General features: G+C 36.1%; 4 protein-coding genes across 5 annotated transcripts; 2 read left to right on the top strand and 2 right to left on the bottom strand.

Annotated features, from left to right (window-relative positions):
- Nucleotides 1-875: 875 nt before the first annotated feature.
- On the top strand, nucleotides 876-4102 carry ucp2 (uncoupling protein 2). The gene is made up of 8 exons (XM_077242162.1): nucleotides 876-1028; nucleotides 1151-1285; nucleotides 1669-1899; nucleotides 2253-2466; nucleotides 2570-2764; nucleotides 3378-3479; nucleotides 3555-3735; nucleotides 3820-4102. Exons 3-8 carry the CDS (start codon nucleotides 1774-1776, stop codon nucleotides 3932-3934), a joined length of 933 nt encoding a protein of 310 aa, XP_077098277.1. The 5' UTR covers nucleotides 876-1028; nucleotides 1151-1285; nucleotides 1669-1773; the 3' UTR covers nucleotides 3935-4102.
- Nucleotides 4103-4111: 9 nt separating this feature from the next.
- On the bottom strand, nucleotides 4112-6814 carry dnajb13 (DnaJ heat shock protein family (Hsp40) member B13). The gene is made up of 8 exons (XM_077242159.1): nucleotides 6633-6814; nucleotides 6381-6484; nucleotides 5422-5583; nucleotides 5110-5267; nucleotides 4916-5029; nucleotides 4714-4827; nucleotides 4434-4510; nucleotides 4112-4330 (listed from the first exon to the last, which is right to left on the bottom strand). Exons 1-8 carry the CDS (start codon nucleotides 6698-6700, stop codon nucleotides 4162-4164), a joined length of 966 nt encoding a protein of 321 aa, XP_077098274.1. The 5' UTR covers nucleotides 6701-6814; the 3' UTR covers nucleotides 4112-4161.
- Nucleotides 6815-7026: 212 nt separating this feature from the next.
- mrpl48 (mitochondrial ribosomal protein L48) lies at nucleotides 7027-9358 on the bottom strand. Its single transcript, XM_077242163.1, has 8 exons — nucleotides 9215-9358; nucleotides 8969-9021; nucleotides 8850-8881; nucleotides 8024-8106; nucleotides 7774-7943; nucleotides 7544-7646; nucleotides 7336-7425; nucleotides 7027-7198 (listed from the first exon to the last, which is right to left on the bottom strand). The coding sequence occupies exons 1-8, from the start codon at nucleotides 9233-9235 to the stop codon at nucleotides 7121-7123; spliced, it is 630 nt and encodes a 209-aa protein (XP_077098278.1). The 5' UTR covers nucleotides 9236-9358; the 3' UTR covers nucleotides 7027-7120.
- Nucleotides 9359-10106: 748 nt separating this feature from the next.
- On the top strand, nucleotides 10107-18333 carry rab6a (RAB6A, member RAS oncogene family). Of its 2 annotated transcripts, none has more exons than XM_077242150.1 (8): nucleotides 10107-10345; nucleotides 11646-11704; nucleotides 11846-11899; nucleotides 15143-15248; nucleotides 15999-16110; nucleotides 16452-16545; nucleotides 16809-16875; nucleotides 17028-18333. In XM_077242150.1, exons 1-8 carry the CDS (start codon nucleotides 10276-10278, stop codon nucleotides 17090-17092), a joined length of 627 nt encoding a protein of 208 aa, XP_077098265.1. In that variant the 5' UTR covers nucleotides 10107-10275; the 3' UTR covers nucleotides 17093-18333. The 2 variants fall into 2 exon arrangements, with proteins under 2 accessions (XP_077098265.1, XP_077098266.1); XM_077242151.1 differs by lacking the exon at nucleotides 15143-15248 and adding an exon at nucleotides 14904-15009.
- Nucleotides 18334-18340: the final 7 nt, after the last annotated feature.

Below are 18340 nucleotides of genomic sequence, written 5' to 3'. Positions count from 1 at the left end.
GAGTTCAGTATGTGGTAAAGTATGTAGTTGATATGTTTTTGGTTATAGGCTATTTGAGTAAAAACTCAGCTATGAGGATATTAAGATGAATTCTTTACATGAAACTGATAAATAGTAAAAAAATAACTTGAGACAAAATAATACCAATCTATGTGAAAAAGCAAATACAGGGGATGTGTCTTGAATAAAGAACTGCTGTAGGGGTAAAATCTTTGCGTGGCAGGGGGAGCTGCCACTCGACCAGTCACGGATATATGCGCCTGCCACTATGTGCAACTACATCACATAATGATTCAGAATGACTCAGCGTTTCCTTCAAATGGGGAGTCTGGGGCTAGTTGTCACACTTTTACTCTTAAAGAATATTTCTCAGGATAGATTTGTTTTTGCAAGTCAATTTCACGTGTATAAGCACATACTTTTTAAAGTATACAATACAATGCAATACAATACTTGTATTGGAATGTTTTGTCACTGGACTATGTTTACAATTCCGAAACACAAAACAATTAATGAAACACCAAAATCTATAACACTAACATTCGACACATTTAAACTAGAGCAAATGCACAACTGCATAATAGTATTTTAACTCGACAGCTCAGTTACAGAGACAAAGCCCTTGTGACAACAAACCCCGGTGTTTTTAAAAGTAGCGGACGCCTGTGGTTTAGCAGAATTTACCTGGTATTTAAAAACATTGCTCATATTTCGTATGCTGATAAACTTCTTCAAATAATAACACATAGGTTTCTAGTTTATTAACCTAAATCGAAAACAATGAAAGACGAACGCTGGAAATGGGTGTTTATCAGTGAAGTCTGCAGGGGCGTTACTAACTTAATATATGCGCCGAATTACGCGTCACGTGTGTCACGTGACTTCCTCGAAGGAGTTTAAAAGGGTCGCTGCGGCGTTCGGAATAGAGCAGAGCACCTGTGGTTTTTAACTGTTTGTTTCCGAAGAAGTTGTTTTTTTTTTCTCAGTAAACACTTTAATTTGTGGACACTTTATACTTTTTGTTCAAGGTGAGTATTGTGAACTTAGATATTACGAATAGACTTTCTCCTCTACTAGCTAAAATATTTTCTGTTTAACGTTATTTGAAGTGACGCTGATCTGTATGTAATCTGGAGTTTTTGTGTTTCAGACTTTAGAGTATGTTTTTTATTTGTACGGGTTATAAACGTTTCTTTATGGAAGAACACGGCAACAAAATTCAAGTTGAAAGTAATTTCAACCAAAGAGATGCTTTTAGAGAATCTTGAAGTTCTCATCAAAACCGGTAAGTTTTCCAAAAGCGTTTATTCTTTTGTTTTAACCAATATAGTTGATATCGTTGATTTAATATCGTGTAACTATTATATAATCTCGTACTTTGTGCGTATCCGCAATTCCTTTGTTAAAGTTCCTTTGTGTGGTAGAAAGTCAACAAAACCCCCACGCCGATGCAAACAGGATGATGACGTCATCTTATAGATTAGCATGTCAGAAAGAACATGATGTTCCTGTTTGTTTTTGTCTGTTGACCGTCAGAGAGATGTATCTTAAGCACAGGCGTTGTCCCACTCCAAATGGCTTAAAAAATGTGTCCCAACGAAAATGGCTTAAGTTTGCATAATAACCCTTATTAAAAAGAGTGAGTCATCATTTGTCGTCTTTATCCAGGTTAGGGTGGAGTCCACCTATCTTGTGTTCACTTCATTGGCATTCAACACATTCCGTTTCATCTTTTACGTTCCCGACTTCCCGTCATTCTGATTTCAATCAAACATGGTTGGATTCAGAGCTGGTGATGTGCCTCCTACAGCCACTGTGAAGTTTATCGGTGCAGGAACCGCAGCCTGCATCGCAGACCTTTTCACGTTTCCACTGGACACTGCAAAAGTTAGACTTCAGGTGAGTCCTTGTTGTGTGAAACTTGTTTAAATGACACAACTTTGCTTGAGTGACGGCTGAGCCAGCGGTTGAGTCTGGAGACAAGACGTGTGTGACGACTCAATCCAGGTCAACTTGCAGCATCAAAAACAAACAAATTTTTCCCTTATAGGTGGATGGTTTAAAGTCCATGTGTTACTGATGTCCGCTCTATATTTCTTTTGACTCTTTTTACACTAGTAACGTGAGCAGGTCCAGGCTTGATGATTGTCCTTGCTGCCCCGGGATCACTGTGGACCCTTTTAACCTGAAGATGCTGCTTCCCTTCCCTGTGATTCTGTAAAGTTTCTCCATCCACCTTTTGTTCTGTACAGATTCAAGGGGAGACCAAAGTTCCTGCGAACACGGGCCATGGTCCAGTGCAATATCGTGGGGTGTTTGGCACGATCAGCACCATGGTGCGTGTTGAGGGGCCACGCAGTCTCTACAACGGGTTGGTTGCGGGACTGCAGCGCCAGATGAGCTTTGCATCTGTACGCATTGGCCTCTATGATTCAGTCAAGCAGTTCTACACCAAAGGCTCAGATCGTAAGTTCATTCCATGTGCTCTATGCTTGTATGCAGAGATAATTGGAAACTTTTTATTTTTTATATAAGACCTCTCATATTAACCCAATTTCAATTCCCTTAGACATCGGGATTGGCAGTAGGTTGATGGCCGGCTGTACGACCGGAGCCATGGCAGTGGCTTTGGCCCAACCCACAGATGTGGTGAAGGTACGGTTTCAGGCTCAGATCAGCGCCGGGGCAAATAAACGTTACCATGGCACTATGGATGCATATCGGACCATTGCAAAGGAAGAAGGGTTTCGTGGTTTGTGGAAAGGTGAGCGTGGGCCCACTTAAGTCTTTTTTATTTTTATTTTTTTACATTGTAAAAACGGTTAACTTGTATTAAAATGACTTGTTATACATTTTTATATAAATGTTTATTAATTACATTCTGTATATAAATTTAAAAAATAAAAAAAGGGTAGTCATTATAACTACATTCGTATTTGTTAAATTTATAGAAGTTTATTGTCTTTTTTTATAAATTATACATCTAAGTTACTATTATTTTAATGCATGGTTTATTATTTTACTAATAATGTATTCAAATAACTTATTCTTTTAAAATCACTATTGTAATTATTATAAATTTTATAATAATACTTTAAATTAATTTGATTCTATTATACTATTACCATAAACTTTTAAATCTATACATTTTTAATGCATAGTATTATATTACTACTAATAATACTATGTAATAACTTCTGAATGTTTTTCTTCAAAGTTTCTTAGTTGCGTTTATAACTTTTTAAATGTATTTAAACAATAATAATAATAATTTATGTACTTAAAAGTGCATAAACTAAACTTATTATGCAATTTATTATTCTACATTTGTTAACTTCTCTCCTTTCTAATTTATACCCTTTCTATCATTTTTAAAGGAACTGGCCCAAACATCACCCGCAATGCCATTGTAAACTGCACTGAGCTGGTGACCTATGACCTCATCAAAGATGCACTCATAAAATCATTGCTGATGACTGGTAAGATGAGGCTGCAAAAAGTATTGCTAACTTGAGTTAAACTATGACAGAAATATTTATAGCTGCTCTTCTCAGATGATCTTCCCTGCCACTTTACTTCTGCATTTGGAGCTGGTTTCTGCACCACAGTTATTGCTTCTCCTGTTGATGTTGTGAAGACAAGATACATGAACTCCGCCCAGGGCCAGTACAGCAGTGCCCTCAACTGCGCTGTAGCCATGCTAGCTAAAGAGGGACCAAAGGCTTTTTACAAGGGGTTGGTTTTATTGGCCAACTACAGCTTTACTGTAATGATTGGAGGTTGAATGTAGAATTGACATCTGTTTGTTTTCTTTGTCAGATTCATGCCATCGTTTCTGAGGCTGGGCTCCTGGAACGTGGTAATGTTCGTCACCTATGAACAGCTGAAACGGGCCCTGATGACGGCTCGCCATAACTTTGTCACTCCTCTTTAAGAGCATAGAATACCGTTAGTTGTGCTTTGCTGATGTGGTTCTAACTTTCTCTTGACTTTAGATTTTCCTGATGCATTGTTTAGATGTCTATTAAACTTAATTTTGGGCTTTTACATGGTTCTTCTGTCTTTCAGAATATGTGAAATAAAATTAGGCTATTAAAAAAAACCACACCTGTTTAAATCCGTTTGTTTAATCTTCAGTATCATTTCTAATGACTGACTGGATTAAGTCTGTATTAGTTTTGATGAAAGCGCTTGTTTTAGAAGCTTCTTCTTTTCAGCCGAGAGCTTCTCTGGGAAATGTGTGACGAAGCGAATGATCAGGTCGCCTCTCTTGGATTGGCTGTTGGCTAGTGGCATTCCCTCCCCGGTCACAACCTTGGTGTACTGAGGGCTGTAGTACAAAGAAATTCAAATGAAACCATCTAAAATATGAAGTTTGTTCAGAAGTTCTGCTGAGTAACATGTGGATGTTAAAAAAGAAATGTTTTACTCACTGCACAATGTCATTAATGGGGATGTTGAGAAGCCTGCCATCTAGTGTCTCAACTTCCACTGAGAAACCAGTCAAAGCCTGTAGAGTTGCCATATATTCACATAAGTTAGATTTATGCAACTTAAATTGACATTTAGAGTGGAACTATTCAATTTTTAACATGTTGGTTCAATTGAGACCACATATGTTCACCATTAAAACTTGAGAAAAGATGATACTGGTCATGATCTATTAGAGTGTGAAAACATGTATATTTAAATCTGCTAAAACATGTTTCTCACCTTCTCAAGAGAAATATTTGCAGTGTAGTACAGATCATCATTTTGGCGCTCAAAGCGCTGGTGATGCTTTTGGCGTATGATGAACACAATATCTGCTGGGATATTGTTTGGTCCCTGTGGAGAAAAGGATTAAATTCTGTGATGACCAAGATCTATTTACAACCACGACAAAACAAAATTGTGATAAAGTGTTCTGTCATGCCTGGTCTCCCTCTTTTGGAAACGTGATCCGTGTCCCTTCGTTCCATCCTGCTTTTACAGTGAAAGTTAAAATTTTGTCTCTGATGCTGGATGTGTGTCCATCCTCATTCATGACCTGTATCAAACATGTTTCTTTGCTGAAATTAATTTCTCATGAATCCATATGATTTTATCTTGACCCTTGTCTGAACTTACCCTACGTGATATCTTAATTTTTTTAGTGCATCCATAATAAAGGTCCTCCAATGCAAGATGAAGGTCTCTCTCTATTGGTGGATCCTGTAACTTTTCTTTTTGCCCACGCAAGCTCTGAAAGGCTGTGTTGACCTCACTGCCATCACCAGTGAAGAAATCTATGAAGGACGAGTAAGCAGATATTACTAATCAGAGCTTGGCTTCTTCAAAACACCATGGCATTATGAACATTGATTGAACCAGGTTGTCTCATGAAATGTCAACTAAAATCATACATATTAAAAAAAATAGTAATCGTACTATAAAAATTACCTGCAAAAGGATTATCTCCTCCGAAAAACTGTCTGAATGTTTCATCTGCATTTCCATGGTAGACATATCCTGATGACCAGGCGCCATTCGCTCCCAGCTCAGATGGGATTCCTCCTTTTAAACCCTCCTCTCCAAACTTATCATAAGTGGCCTTTTTACAAGCTGCAATGCATGAGAAAGGCCATCACCAACTTACCAGGAAACAACAAATTGAGGGCTGAACTGTGTGCTGTGTTTCACAATACAGTGGCAGGAGCATAGTAGCATGAAATAGTGATACTATGTAACTTTGATCAAGTATATATTTGATAAATTAATAACTTTTACATGACTCATTAAAGCAGCTTTAAACTAGGGTGCTAGGGGGTCTTTGAAAAAATGCATATTTATTTAAAAAATAAATTATATAATGGATATAATTACATTTACAGTTTTTGACATTACCGTTTTATTCGGTGTTTTTAAAGACTGGTCTGTAATCATGAGATTAATGATGGTTACTTTGTATATTTTATTAGTTTCTCTCGGTAGAAAAAGATAATGCAGTAGGCTATATATAAATGTGAACATCATATTTAGGAGTTCATGGCATCCAAATGTTTGAAAACCCCTGCCTTAAAGAATACATCCCATCAAACGCAGTGTGGTTCCATTTTGATTAACGTTATGCTTGGGAACCAAATCTTAACGTTGTATGAATAACAAACATTGAGGGTTTTTATTTGATTCGCCACGTTCTCTAAAGGTTATTTTTAGGTTGTATACTTAAAAAACTAGCCTGCCAGAACTTTCTGGACACCAAAAACTTAAAATACAACTGGGATAACTTACACGTCGCAAAATAGTTGTGATGTAATATAAAAAAAACGTTTAATAACGTTATGTCGAATATTCAAGTGCTGTTGCAAGGTGTTTTTGTTTTGTATTTTGTGGAAGATGAGTTTGTCTGGTGAACTCACGGTCGCTCAGCACGTCAAACGCCTCCGCGAGTAACGTGAAGCGCTCGGCGGCGCGCGCGTGGCTTCTGCTGCGCGGATGATGCTTCAGCGCGAGCCGCCGATACCTGATTATACCGGAATAAAAACAATCTGCTGCTAGCAAATGATATCTCAAAATGAACGTAAACCACATTGTTGACTATTTCATCTGCTTTTGATTGAATTTATATACATTTACAAAACTACTAAGAAATGAAACAAAACTTAACTTACGCCTTCTTTATATCAGCATCAGTGGCGTTGCGGTTTATTTCCAAAATAGCGTAATAGTCTCTGCCCATCGCCTAACTGTTTATCTTACTTTCCTAATTTATCTAATATTTACACTTTAAACGTATCAGGGCACAAATGCAAACCGGGATTTGGTCAGTAGGAATGAACCTTAGTTTACTGTTGTCAAATGAGGTTGTTATGGAAACAGAGAACGGATTCCTGGGTAATGCCGTCTTTCATTAAACAGGTGCTGAATAATTTAATCCCAGATATTAAAAATATTCTGATACTGTAAACAATATTACAGCAGTCACATTGAGGATGAAATTCAACTCTCCTCATACTCAGTGCATTCACCTCACCTTTTAAAGACAGGTCAAGACAAACATTACTATATGGAAAACAATCATGAGATAGTTTATTCATTACAGCACACACCAGGTAGAAAATGTCTGTCATGGAAAAACACACTTCATTTAAATAATACATTAATTATTAATTTTTGCAATTAGCCCCTCAAGCTCAGGTCTCGTTTTGAACCGCGCTTGATAATCTGCTTCGTTGTGCTGAAAAAACAAAACAAAAACACACACACACACAACAACACAAATGAAGCCCCGAATACTAGTTTCATAAATGCAGCCAGACATATTGATATAAGAGCAGTATCAATGTCAATGACTATGAAGTGTAATTTTCTGACCTGCTTTACACAGAGTTGCACTCCCTCAGGCTGGTTCTTCAGAAGAACTTCAGCAAGTATGGGAAAAAGTGTTGCCTTCATTTCACTGATCTAAATGCATATCACCAATAAATCAGTTATAAGCTACAGGACACCTATCATTATTACATGCAATCATAAAATTAGAAAATGTATTCATAAAACCAACCACATGTTGCATTCACACTACCTGAACAACACGCTCATGGGTTTTCAGGACTCCATCTACATACATCTTTGTGCCTTGCTCCTGCATCACCAAGACCTCTGTGCTTTTCGTAGGCAGGGCAAAGCTTTAAAATACAAATATTTTATCCGTTATCTTACAATAATTCATGATGTACTGTTAATCATGACACATTTTATGTAAGTGATTACATAACAGTATAACATATACTAAAATCTCTCTCTCTTTCCCACCATTCCTCGACTTTGATGTCCAAATGACCGCAGAGATTGTGGATGTACTGGGAATAATGTTCCACTAGAGTCATGTCATAACCAGAAAGACACACATTAAGCACGCCAAACTCCGTGGCTGTCGCGGCTTTGATCTGCTTTGCCTGAATTTTGTCCTTCTTCTTCTTTGGCTGAATGAAAATAATTGAGCATATTCGATTAACTGGCAGTGAAACTTTTTTTACGGATGATGTACAAAACTAGGTCTTACCGATGCTCTCGGAAGAAGATGTCTGTATCTTCCAATACCATGTGTGGGCATTGATCTATACTGTCTGTTAGTCAGCAAAACACCTGGTTAGACACAAAAAACATTCGATTACTATCAGTTAACAATTATATTTCAACACTGGTGTATAATAATAATAATAAAAAATGCTTATGATTATTTTTTATGGTCTATGATAACTCTTTTCAAAAATATTTTCCATTTATCAATCAATTTATGAACCTAAATTATCCATTATATATTTTGATGTCATATCAGACATTTAGTTCACCTCCGCTCTGAAAATGTACGTCTAAATTTAGTTGCCACTTCTCCAAAAGTTGAGACATGCTATTTTATCCCCTAAACGCGATTTTATTTTATGTCTTATATCAAATATCGCACGAGTTCTTACTTGGAATTAAAGTACAGCGAGTATTATCATAAGGACTAGTAGTCATGATGAAAATGCTTATTTGGCTCTTTCAGCTTTTAGATTGTTAAAACCACAATGTTTAGTTAGTTACTCTTGCAGAATGTAATACCATGATGCCAGAGCGGGATATTTTTGACATGATTAATGTGTATTCCCATTCCTTATCCTATCTGAATATATATAAAATCTCAGACTGGTTTATTTTCTTACTTTTTCTTTACTCCTAAAAGCTGATTATTATTACTTACACATTTATTTAACCATTCATTGTTTTAGTTATTAATTTTATTCTTTACTTATTAATAAAATCATTTTTTTTATTATCCATGACTGCATCAAACACACATTCATAACTGAAAATTAAACAGAGAACAACAGATTTATTCCTCTTACCCAAAGGCATCTGTGTAGTTAACACTTGACTTCTGTGACATTAAGAGAAAAGTCAATGATCAGTTATAATAATATACCACTAACGTTAATATATTTGTGTGTGTGTGTGTGTGTCTTACTGGACCGATGATGCCGCACACACCAGTGCCCGTGTGTTCTGAAGAAGAAAAACCTGATGCAGAAGAATAACACAAACTAATGACACAAACCAAAAAAAAAAACGAAAAAAAAAATATGTTTGGAAAATACTAAAATCATTCATGTAACTGTACAGAACTCAGTTCTGCTCTTCCTCTACGACCTTGGCATGTCAACAACATACATTACTGCAACAAGCTGACAATTAAGATCTCTAAATACTACACCTTATTCAGAAAATTGTTCATTGTTTCACGTTGATATATTAATCCAGTAATAATGTTTTAAAACAAGCAGTCAAACGCGTAAAATATCAATCAGGTAAGCGCATGTCCTGCGCCCGCTCTTCTTCGCGGATTCCAGCAGAGGATGAATTTACGCTCGTTCGGCTCATTGCTGCCACTGCTGGAAATGCAGTTAAAAGTTTAAAATCAGCATGATTTATTCAGTTTGGCATTCAGAAGTTATAATTAGGCTTAGAAAACATTATAAAATATTAATTTGAAAACAATAAATATAAAAAATATTACTTTGAAAGACAGCATTCACAAAACTGTTGTAATACCAAGGTTCTACACTAGCTATAGAAATAATCATAAATAAACACTGGCACAGAAAGTAAGCATTACTGTAATATACCCCCTTTTAAATATCAGTGTATAAAGTATTAGAATATTGGAAGTCTCCCTGTTCACAGTTCAAGGGTTAACGGAATGCGATGATGCAGGGGGAATGTGACGTGGCGCCGGTGGCGCTTGCAGAACTCAATCTAACGTGTTTTTAGTCCCGCCTTGTTTCTACAGACAACATTCCGGAGTCCGCTCGTTTGCTCAATCACTATTACATTTTCCACTTGTAAAAAATACGTAAAAAAATATTTGTTCATATTTGAATATTGATGCTAATGAAGCCTGCTTAATTTATATTTAATTATGAAAAAACGTCGCAGAAAATGCAATACTTAAATGATCTAAATGATAAATTAAATGATTTTGATATTGAGATATTTGAATTTGCTTGACCTAATTTAGCATACTACTATGTCATCATCAATTTGACAGAACCCTGTGACGCATGCTGTTGTATTCTCTCTAACTCTATAGGCTGAGCTCAGCTGTCAATCACGTCTCTGTGAGTATCATGGTAGGTTGCGGCGCAGTACGGGGGCTGAGCAGGCGGCTGAGAGTCTCAAACTGAACCGAATTACCGCTTTATTTTCTTATTTAGAGCAATCTGATAGTTATATCAACACATTAACACCCAAAGTAGGCCCAGCGGAACCGGCAGCATGTCTGCAGCAGGAGATTTCGGCAACCCGCTCCGCAAATTCAAGCTGGTGTTTCTGGGCGAACAGAGCGGTGAGTTCCGAACCGGCCCGATCATAACTGGTCCTGTCTCTTTCTTTATGTGTGTGTTTTTGAGTTTGTATGCTAGATAGATATCTAATTGGAAATGTATAAATACATGTGTGTGTGCTGGGATACGTCTTAGTTGTATGCTCACAAATCCAGTAAACCATGTCAAAGAACAACATGTATGATAGTGATTACTATAACGTTAAATGTAATCACATCAGGCAAAACTGGTTTTCTTGTAAGTTAATCTTTTAATATCAAACGTTTTGTGAGGGTTTGGTTTTGGTGGTTAAAGTCTTAGGAAGTATCATCGCCGTCAAATAAAACCTGCATCATTAATTTCGGCTGTCTTGTCTTGACCTGCATTTCATATTCATATCTCAGTATATTTTTGTCTGTCTCCCGTGTAAACATGATATTCTCATGTTTGACTGTGTTTTGCTGACGTGATGGGATTTTCTGGATCTTCTAGCTATTGAACGCACATATTTCTAGGCTTAGGAGAACTCGCATGTGTTCATAATAAATAAACACCAGTATTGCCTAAAAATCTCAGTAATGAAGATCCATTCCTCTTTCCGAGATATCTGGCCCTGACACAGGTGGCCTGTCAATCTCCCAAAAAACAAACAAACAAACAAACAAACAAAAATCACTGCTCCCAGAATTCAACAGCAGGTCAGGCCTGGAGCTTTGCAAGTTCTGTGTAAATCTGCAATCCGTATAAAGCATAAACAAGGGTCATGTGACATTATTTTGTAAGCATTAGTAAGACTATACCTGATAGTTTGGCCTTTTCTTTGGTTTCTAAAAAAATGAGTAGGAAAACAAACACAGCAAATGTTCAAACTATTTGCATATATTTACATAGACGTGCATGTCTATCTATGCATGAGTTCATTTCATTCACTGTTTTTAGATTCATATATTGCAATCGCCCTTCATGTTTCATCTGATCTGAATCAGAAATGTATGTGCACAGATTTATGCATTCATGCACTTTAATGAAGACCTTTTCTTCAGTTAATTTATTTATTTATTTTTAAGTTATGCTTTTGGAATGACTTTGTGAAATCTAATGTTAGCATGTCACCTGATAGATGGACACACATGAAATAGATTTAATTGTGTAATTGGTTGGATCTTTTCCTTCTGCATTCAAGGAAAATGTATTGGCAATAAAAGGGATGCATAAATGCCCTTTGTGAAGTTGTGACCTTTATGCCAGCTTTTGTTCAGAGATATGTAATATCATGTGTAATTTTTTGATAGTAACCATTTCATTTTTCATTTGGTTTTGCAGTGGGAAAGACATCACTGATTACCAGATTTATGTATGACAGTTTCGATAATACCTACCAGGCAAGTGAATCTTTTTCTGACTGATTAGCTTAGTTTAAACAGTGTTCTGATTTGTTTGGTTTCTATTTTGGAAGTTTCTGATCAGTTAAATGGATAAGTGTCCTTTTCCTTAGTTTCGTTTTGTTGCTTTTCATTTTTCAGGCGACGATAGGAATCGATTTCTTGTCGAAAACAATGTATCTTGAGGACAGAACAGTAAGTAGTTTTTTTCTTCTTCTACCAATAAATGCACATCTCTTTCAATGGTTTGAAGGAATGAAATGCATGAAAATATAAATACTGTAACATTATTTTACCAGTGTTTAAATGACACTGACTGAGGGATTTAATTTTTATTTTATTTTATAGTTTACATTGTTCAATACTCTTTATTGCTGTACAGTGTCGTTTTTAAAAACATTGCTGATGAATTTATTGTAGTTAATATAATTATTTTACATTGCTGATGAATTTATTGTAGTTAATATAATTATTTTAATGTAATTTCATTTTTTTAAATTATTGTTGTAAGAATCATATTGTTAAATTGTTCATTTTCTTTCTTTCTGGAAATTCATATTATGATATTTTAATGTATACAACTCATATTTTTCTCTCCATATTGTGCAGCCCTGGTATTTGTATTTGCTTTATTTGTTGAATGTTGATTCGAACGTTTAGTGAGATTATGTTGTCTGTAAGAGCCCAATATAAACCACGATGAGAAAGTCCAGCGCTCTCTCTCCACCTGGTGTGTCTTTTGCTTCAGCCTTTCTTTCTCTCTAGTTATTTGTTCACATTTGTATGTTTCTTTCTTTGAAGAATTGTTCTTCTTGATTGGATTTGAGTGGGAATGTTTCACTCTGAAGATCTGCAGTCCTGATAACATAACACACACCATAACCCTGGGGCCATTTAAATCCATTTAATAATTCATTTCAACTTAATTTTTACATTTTTAGATTCCTTTTAGTTTTTTTTCACCCTCAATTTTAATTTATCTGGACTCTGATTTGTTGGTTAAATGTAATCAAAAAGCATGTCTAATAATTAATTAAAATCATGAAGCTTGAATTAAGCCACAATTAAAAGTAGTACTTAGTTCTATTTTAATGGTTTAATTAAATTGTAATTTAATTATATTGTAAAATAAATTGCAAAGTTGTGTTTTCTGTACTTATGATTTAACACAAATTTATTATCAAAAACATTGGTAATCAAATGAAGTCATAAAACATTAACAATTTATTTAATCTTTTAAAAATGTTTAATCCTTTTATTAATTTAAGTTTTAAATTAATAATTTTGTTATTATTATTAGCCTTTATGTGGTGTAATATTCATTGACAGTAGTCCATATCACAATTTGACAGCACTACTTTTAATACAGTTGTGGTCAGAATTAATGGCACTCCTGGTAAATATGATAAAAAAGTGTGGGGGAAATCACATTATGAAGTAAATGTTTTTCTCCAAAACACGCTGGCCACAAATATTGGCACCCTTTTATTAAATACTTTTTGCAATCTCCTTTTGCCAAGATAACGGCTTTGAGTTTTCTCCTATAATGCCTGATGAGTTTGGAGAACACCTGACCAGAGATCAGAGAACATTCCTTCATACAGAATCTCTCCAGATCCTTCAGATTCACAAGTTCATGTTGTGCTTCTCGTCTTCAGTTCAGCGCACTCATCTTCTATAGGGTTCAGTTTAGGGACTGGGACGGTCATGGCAGAAGCTTCATTTTGTGCTCATTTACCCATTTTTGTGTTGATTTTGATGTGTGTTTTGGATCATTGTCCTGATGGAATATCCAACCACGACCCATTATAAGATTTCTAGCAGAGACAGTCAGGTTTTGATTTTTTATCTGTTGGTATTTGCTAGAATCCATAATACCATGTATCTGAACTAGATGTCCAGGACCTCCAGCAAAAAAATAGACCCACAACATATAAGAACCAGCAGAATATTTAACCGTAGACATGGGCTACTCTTTATTCCTGATGCACAAAACACATCTAGCGTGTTTGCTGCCAAAAAGTCCTTTTTTAGTTTCATCTGACCACAGAACCCTGTGCCGTTTGAAGTTCCAGTCGTGTCTGATAACTGCATATGCTGGAGTTTGTTTTTGGACGAGCGAGGAGGATTTTTCTTAAAACCCTCCCAAACAACATGTGGGGATGTAGGGGTGGTTTGATATATTTTTTTAGGCTTTCTGACCCCCGAGACTCAAGTAATCTCTGCAATTCTCCATCTGTGATCCTTGGAGAGTCTTTGGTAACTCAAACTTTCCTCCTCACCGTCCATTAAGACAATATAGACACACGTCCTCTTCCTGGCAGAATCAGAACATCTTTAGTTGATTGGAACTTCTTAATTATTGCCCCGATGGTCAAAATGGGGATTTTCAATTCTTTAGTTTTTCGTTAGTTTGCAGCCACTTTTTATTTTGTGATGCTCAACAATCTTTTGATGCACATCAGAACTATATTCTTTGGTTTTGCTCATTGTGATGGAGGATTAAGAGAATTTGACCTTTGTGTTTCCTCATATTTAAACTCCCGTGAAACATGAAGTCATAGCTGGACAATTTCATGTTCCTAGTGTGCTAAAAAAAGGGTAAATATTAATGGTAATATACTTCAGAGTTATTTTACTCGTAAAAAATTCTAAGGGTGCCAATAGAACCCCCCCCCCCCCCCACACACACACACACACACACTTTCAATTCTTATACTTCAAAGAAAGGTTAGATTTTTGCTTCTGTTTTTTTTTTAATTAAAGATCAAAAGTATAAACAATGCAAATTAATTTTTACAGCCATATTTGATCATATTTACCAGGAGTGCCATTAATTCTGACCACCACTGTATATTCATCCAAAACCGTCCAAATTCCATTACATTTGGTGTTCTACAGTAAATTCTATTTTTACACCTGGTTTTACTGATTCTGTCTGTGTTTTTCGCACTGTGTAAATCATAGGGCTCTATAAATCTACTAACGTGAGTCCATCTAAAGACCGTAAGCCGTTCCCTAACCCGTATCCTGAGCTTGAGGAATCTTTTCGATCCACTTTTTCTTATTTCTCACATTTCATTCCACGCCTTTTTTTTTTTTTACCTTTTTCCCCCTTTGAACTTTTAATTTCTCCTCTTTTTTTTTCTTTCTTTATTCCTCTCTTTTTCTTTTGCTTTTTTATTCTCCATCCACACAGATCAGGCTGCAGCTTTGGGACACAGCAGGACAGGAGCGTTTCCGTAGCCTCATTCCCAGTTACATCAGAGACTCTGCTGCTGCTGTTGTAGTTTACGACATCACAAGTAGGTATCTGAGACCCGCTCCACGTCCAGTTCCCCTCCTCTTACCTCTTCCTCTTCCCCTTTCTCCCCCACTCTCTCTCTCTCTCTCTCTCTCTCTCTCTGCTGGAACTCTGGTGCTACAATGTTTGGTCAGGTGCGGCTGCAGCTGTGGGACACAGCAGGACAGGAGCGCTTCCGCAGTCTGATTCCCAGCTACATCCGGGACTCTACGGTTGCCGTTGTAGTCTTTGACATCACAAGTGAGTGTGGATCCTCGGCAGGAGAACTTAAGGAAGAGGAAAGATGTCTGTCATCTCAACGCAGTCTCTTTTTTTGCTATGTTTCACATCCTTTGAGTTTTCTGTGATTTCATTCTTTTTGCCTTCTTTCTTATTTGTAACTTGTTTTCTGCTTTGCAATTGCAATTCAGTGCTTAACTGGGTGGAAGCCTTTGTTTTGGACTACATGCATATCTTTGCAATTAAAGGATAACAGGCCATTGTTTTATTAGCAGCTAAAGTGTAGTGCAGTTTTGGCAGTTGCGGCTAAAAGTACATTTTACACCCTCTGGACTAAAGAAAGTTTCTTACGAATAATATTAACATAAAAGAATGATACATTTTTATTTACAACAGTACATTTTATATATTTGCAAGATATATTTATATTTTACATTAAATGTTTTCTTTTTTGTTTGTTCATATAATATAATTATAATTATTTATAAAAAAAGAAAATATGCATTCATTCACCATTTTACAGACTAAAATATAGATGAAAGATGATTTGTCTTTTTTTTTCTGCAGACCGAGTTCCTGTGACGCATTCATGAGCACAGAGTCGCTTCCAGCTTTAGAACTTCCTTTCTTTCTTTCCTCTTATTTTATCCTTGTGTTTTTTTCTACCTACCTGCAAGTTTTGTCTCCCTGTCTGTGATCCCATGATTCCCCCATAGACCCCTTAAGGCTCATCTTAATATTAACCCAGTGTCTCTGAAATCCCCTCGACAGACGTCAACTCCTTCCAGCAGACCACCAAATGGATCGATGATGTCCGAACAGAAAGGGGAAGTGATGTCATCATCATGCTGGTGGGAAACAAAACAGATCTTGCAGATAAACGGTTCGTTTAAATAGTTGCAACTTTTTAGGAACGTTATGATGTAGTTTGTATTATTTTATTTTATTTTGCATGAATATATTAAGCAGCATAACATATTGATATTATTATAATAAATAAACAAACCAGCATATTAGAATGATTTCTGAAGGATCATGTGTATGGAAGGATCAGATAAGTGACTTTCAAAAACTTAAAGAAAATCATTCAGACCGCAAAAATTGCACAAAATAAAACTTAATGGCTAAATATCTGTCGATTAGTCAGTCTGGCTGTTTTATCAAGTATTAAAAAAGTCTGTGGGCAAATAGTAATGATTCCATGTGTTTTTCTGCTCATTTCAGGCAAGTTTCAATCGAGGAAGGAGAAAGGAAAGCCAAAGAACTGAATGTAATGTTTATTGAAACTAGCGCTAAAGCCGGATACAACGTCAAACAGGTGAATGTGACTGAGATTGGACTTGAATCAAAAGTAGAAATACGTGCTTTAATGATTGAGAATCAAACTCTGACTCACAAACTTTTTTAAATGATATTTGCATGATTATTCAAAAGGAGCATTACTGAACATTTCTCTCATAGCAGTGTATTCAGAAGCATTCAGATGATTAAATATCCAACTTTTCTGAATGCAAACCATCTCAAACACACACACACACTTTCTGTTTCTCCTGATCTCGGTGTTGTGCTTGTCTCTTCCAGCTTTTCCGGCGTGTAGCAGCAGCTCTTCCTGGTATGGAGAGCACACAAGACAAGACCAGAGAGGACAGTATCCTACACAAATACATGCATATTTATATGATTGGGCTTTTTGCATTTGCTTTAGTACTTTATTGTCCATCTGAATAAGTGTTGCTGTGTAAATCCGCACAAAACACACCACAAAAGCGTCATGTTTTTCCTTAATTCACTTTTCTTCAGTGATCGACATAAAATTGGAAAAGCCGCCAGAGCAGCCGGTCAACGAAGGCGGATGTTCATGCTGAGGCTTCAGTCCACATTTCTGTGCCGTGTCTCTTATGCCGTTCTTTCAAACGCTCTTAGTTGCACTCACAGCATCTCTGGATATTCTGCAGAAGCGGAGGAAGTAGAACACTACCCATCACCCTCGTTACCACTCACCCACTCAAATGACTTCGAAAGCACAACGTTGATGTATACGATGTTGCTTTTCTATTAATCGTTTCCGTTAACCGTACACCCTTTGTGGTGTTTTTTTTTTCCACTCTCAAAACGCTTTATAAAGTGTTGTTTTTTGTCCATGTTTCGTTTTATGTGAAATAATACTTATATTACTGTAATCATGACATGAATAGGAGCAAAACAAGATGAATAAATGAAAAAATTATTATTAGGAGGATATCCAGATTTGAATATGCGATTATTCTCTAAATGTCGTTCTATAATAACAGTGCATAGATGGACTAAAGGTTTACAGAGTTTAGATTTCATCATATGTGGCTACAGCGTATTGAATCTGTGACGATGTCGATGTCTCTTCTTCAGAAGGACGAAAGGAAAGCGTAAAAACATGTTTTGTGAGGAACAAGTGCTGCTTTAGCTCTGTTGCTACTCAAGCATTGGGCTTTTTTCTGCTTGGATGTCATTTGATTTACTTCCATCTTATTTTGAGCATCAGAAAGCCAATAGCGTAGTCAAAGAGAGATACAGTTGTTATTATATGTATATTAAGGGAAGTATCAGATCCGATTTAACAGATAATATGCAGCCGTTGCCTTCAATGGTTTGTTTGTTTTATTGGGCTTCCACTGGTTTGCTTTTGGTTTTTTATTAGCATTGTAAAGTTAGATTTTTTTTTCTTTTAATAATGACATGCTAGATGTGGTTTGTTTTCTTTTTGATTTGTTGAATCAATCATGAACCCTAATATTTATTTGTAATGTCTTTTGTTTGGTTTTTAAACACTGTTTGGTTTTTCATAATTCATAGACAGAGATGTTAAGATATTCTGGCTCAAAGCAGCTGCCACATATGTTTTTAGACGCACAGTGATATTTGTCCCCAGACTGATCTACATGTTTCTAAGACTTTGTGCATTTTGTGTATTCTTTTCGGGGTTGTTTTTCTTTAAACTGTGTACTTTTCAGAAGGATTTTAACCAGGTTCGTCTGGCAGTGCTGCTTGACGCCAATACTCATTATTTGCACTGCTAAAATTGATCAGCATCTTTGAGACATCCCTAATAAAATATTTATTTAGCAACAAATATTTTA

This window comes from Siphateles boraxobius, unplaced genomic scaffold, assembly GCF_051911475.1.
Source record: "Siphateles boraxobius isolate OS27281-9 unplaced genomic scaffold, OSU_SipBor_1 25, whole genome shotgun sequence".
In the NCBI taxonomy this organism is placed as follows: Eukaryota; Metazoa; Chordata; class Actinopteri; order Cypriniformes; family Leuciscidae; genus Siphateles; species Siphateles boraxobius.
This window is presented reverse-complemented; position numbering and strand designations above follow the sequence as displayed.

Coding starts and splice junctions, on each gene's coding strand:
- ucp2 (XM_077242162.1), top strand. CDS start 1,774: ATGGTTGGATTCAGAGCTGGTGATGTGCCTCCTACAGCCACTGTGAAG. Junction 2,765..3,377: donor GTTTCGTGGTTTGTGGAAAG/GTGAGCGTGGGC, acceptor TCATTTTTAAAG/GAACTGGCCCAAACATCACC. Junction 3,736..3,819: donor CCAAAGGCTTTTTACAAGGG/GTTGGTTTTATT, acceptor TTTCTTTGTCAG/ATTCATGCCATCGTTTCTGA.
- dnajb13 (XM_077242159.1), bottom strand. CDS start 6,700: ATGGGCAGAGACTATTACGCTATTTTGGAAATAAACCGCAACGCCACT. Junction 5,584..6,380: donor GTTTGACGTGCTGAGCGACC/GTGAGTTCACCA, acceptor CATGCATTGCAG/CTTGTAAAAAGGCCACTTAT. Junction 5,268..5,421: donor AGGAGATAATCCTTTTGCAG/GTAATTTTTATA, acceptor CGTCCTTCATAG/ATTTCTTCACTGGTGATGGC.
- mrpl48 (XM_077242163.1), bottom strand. CDS start 9,235: ATGAACAATTTTCTGAATAAG. Junction 8,107..8,849: donor AACTACACAGATGCCTTTGG/GTAAGAGGAATA, acceptor GTGTCTAACCAG/GTGTTTTGCTGACTAACAGA. Junction 7,647..7,773: donor GACATCAAAGTCGAGGAATG/GTGGGAAAGAGA, acceptor TGTATTTTAAAG/CTTTGCCCTGCCTACGAAAA.
- rab6a (XM_077242150.1), top strand. CDS start 10,276: ATGTCTGCAGCAGGAGATTTCGGCAACCCGCTCCGCAAATTCAAGCTG. Junction 15,249..15,998: donor TGTAGTCTTTGACATCACAA/GTGAGTGTGGAT, acceptor TCCCCTCGACAG/ACGTCAACTCCTTCCAGCAG. Junction 16,546..16,808: donor CCGGATACAACGTCAAACAG/GTGAATGTGACT, acceptor TGTCTCTTCCAG/CTTTTCCGGCGTGTAGCAGC.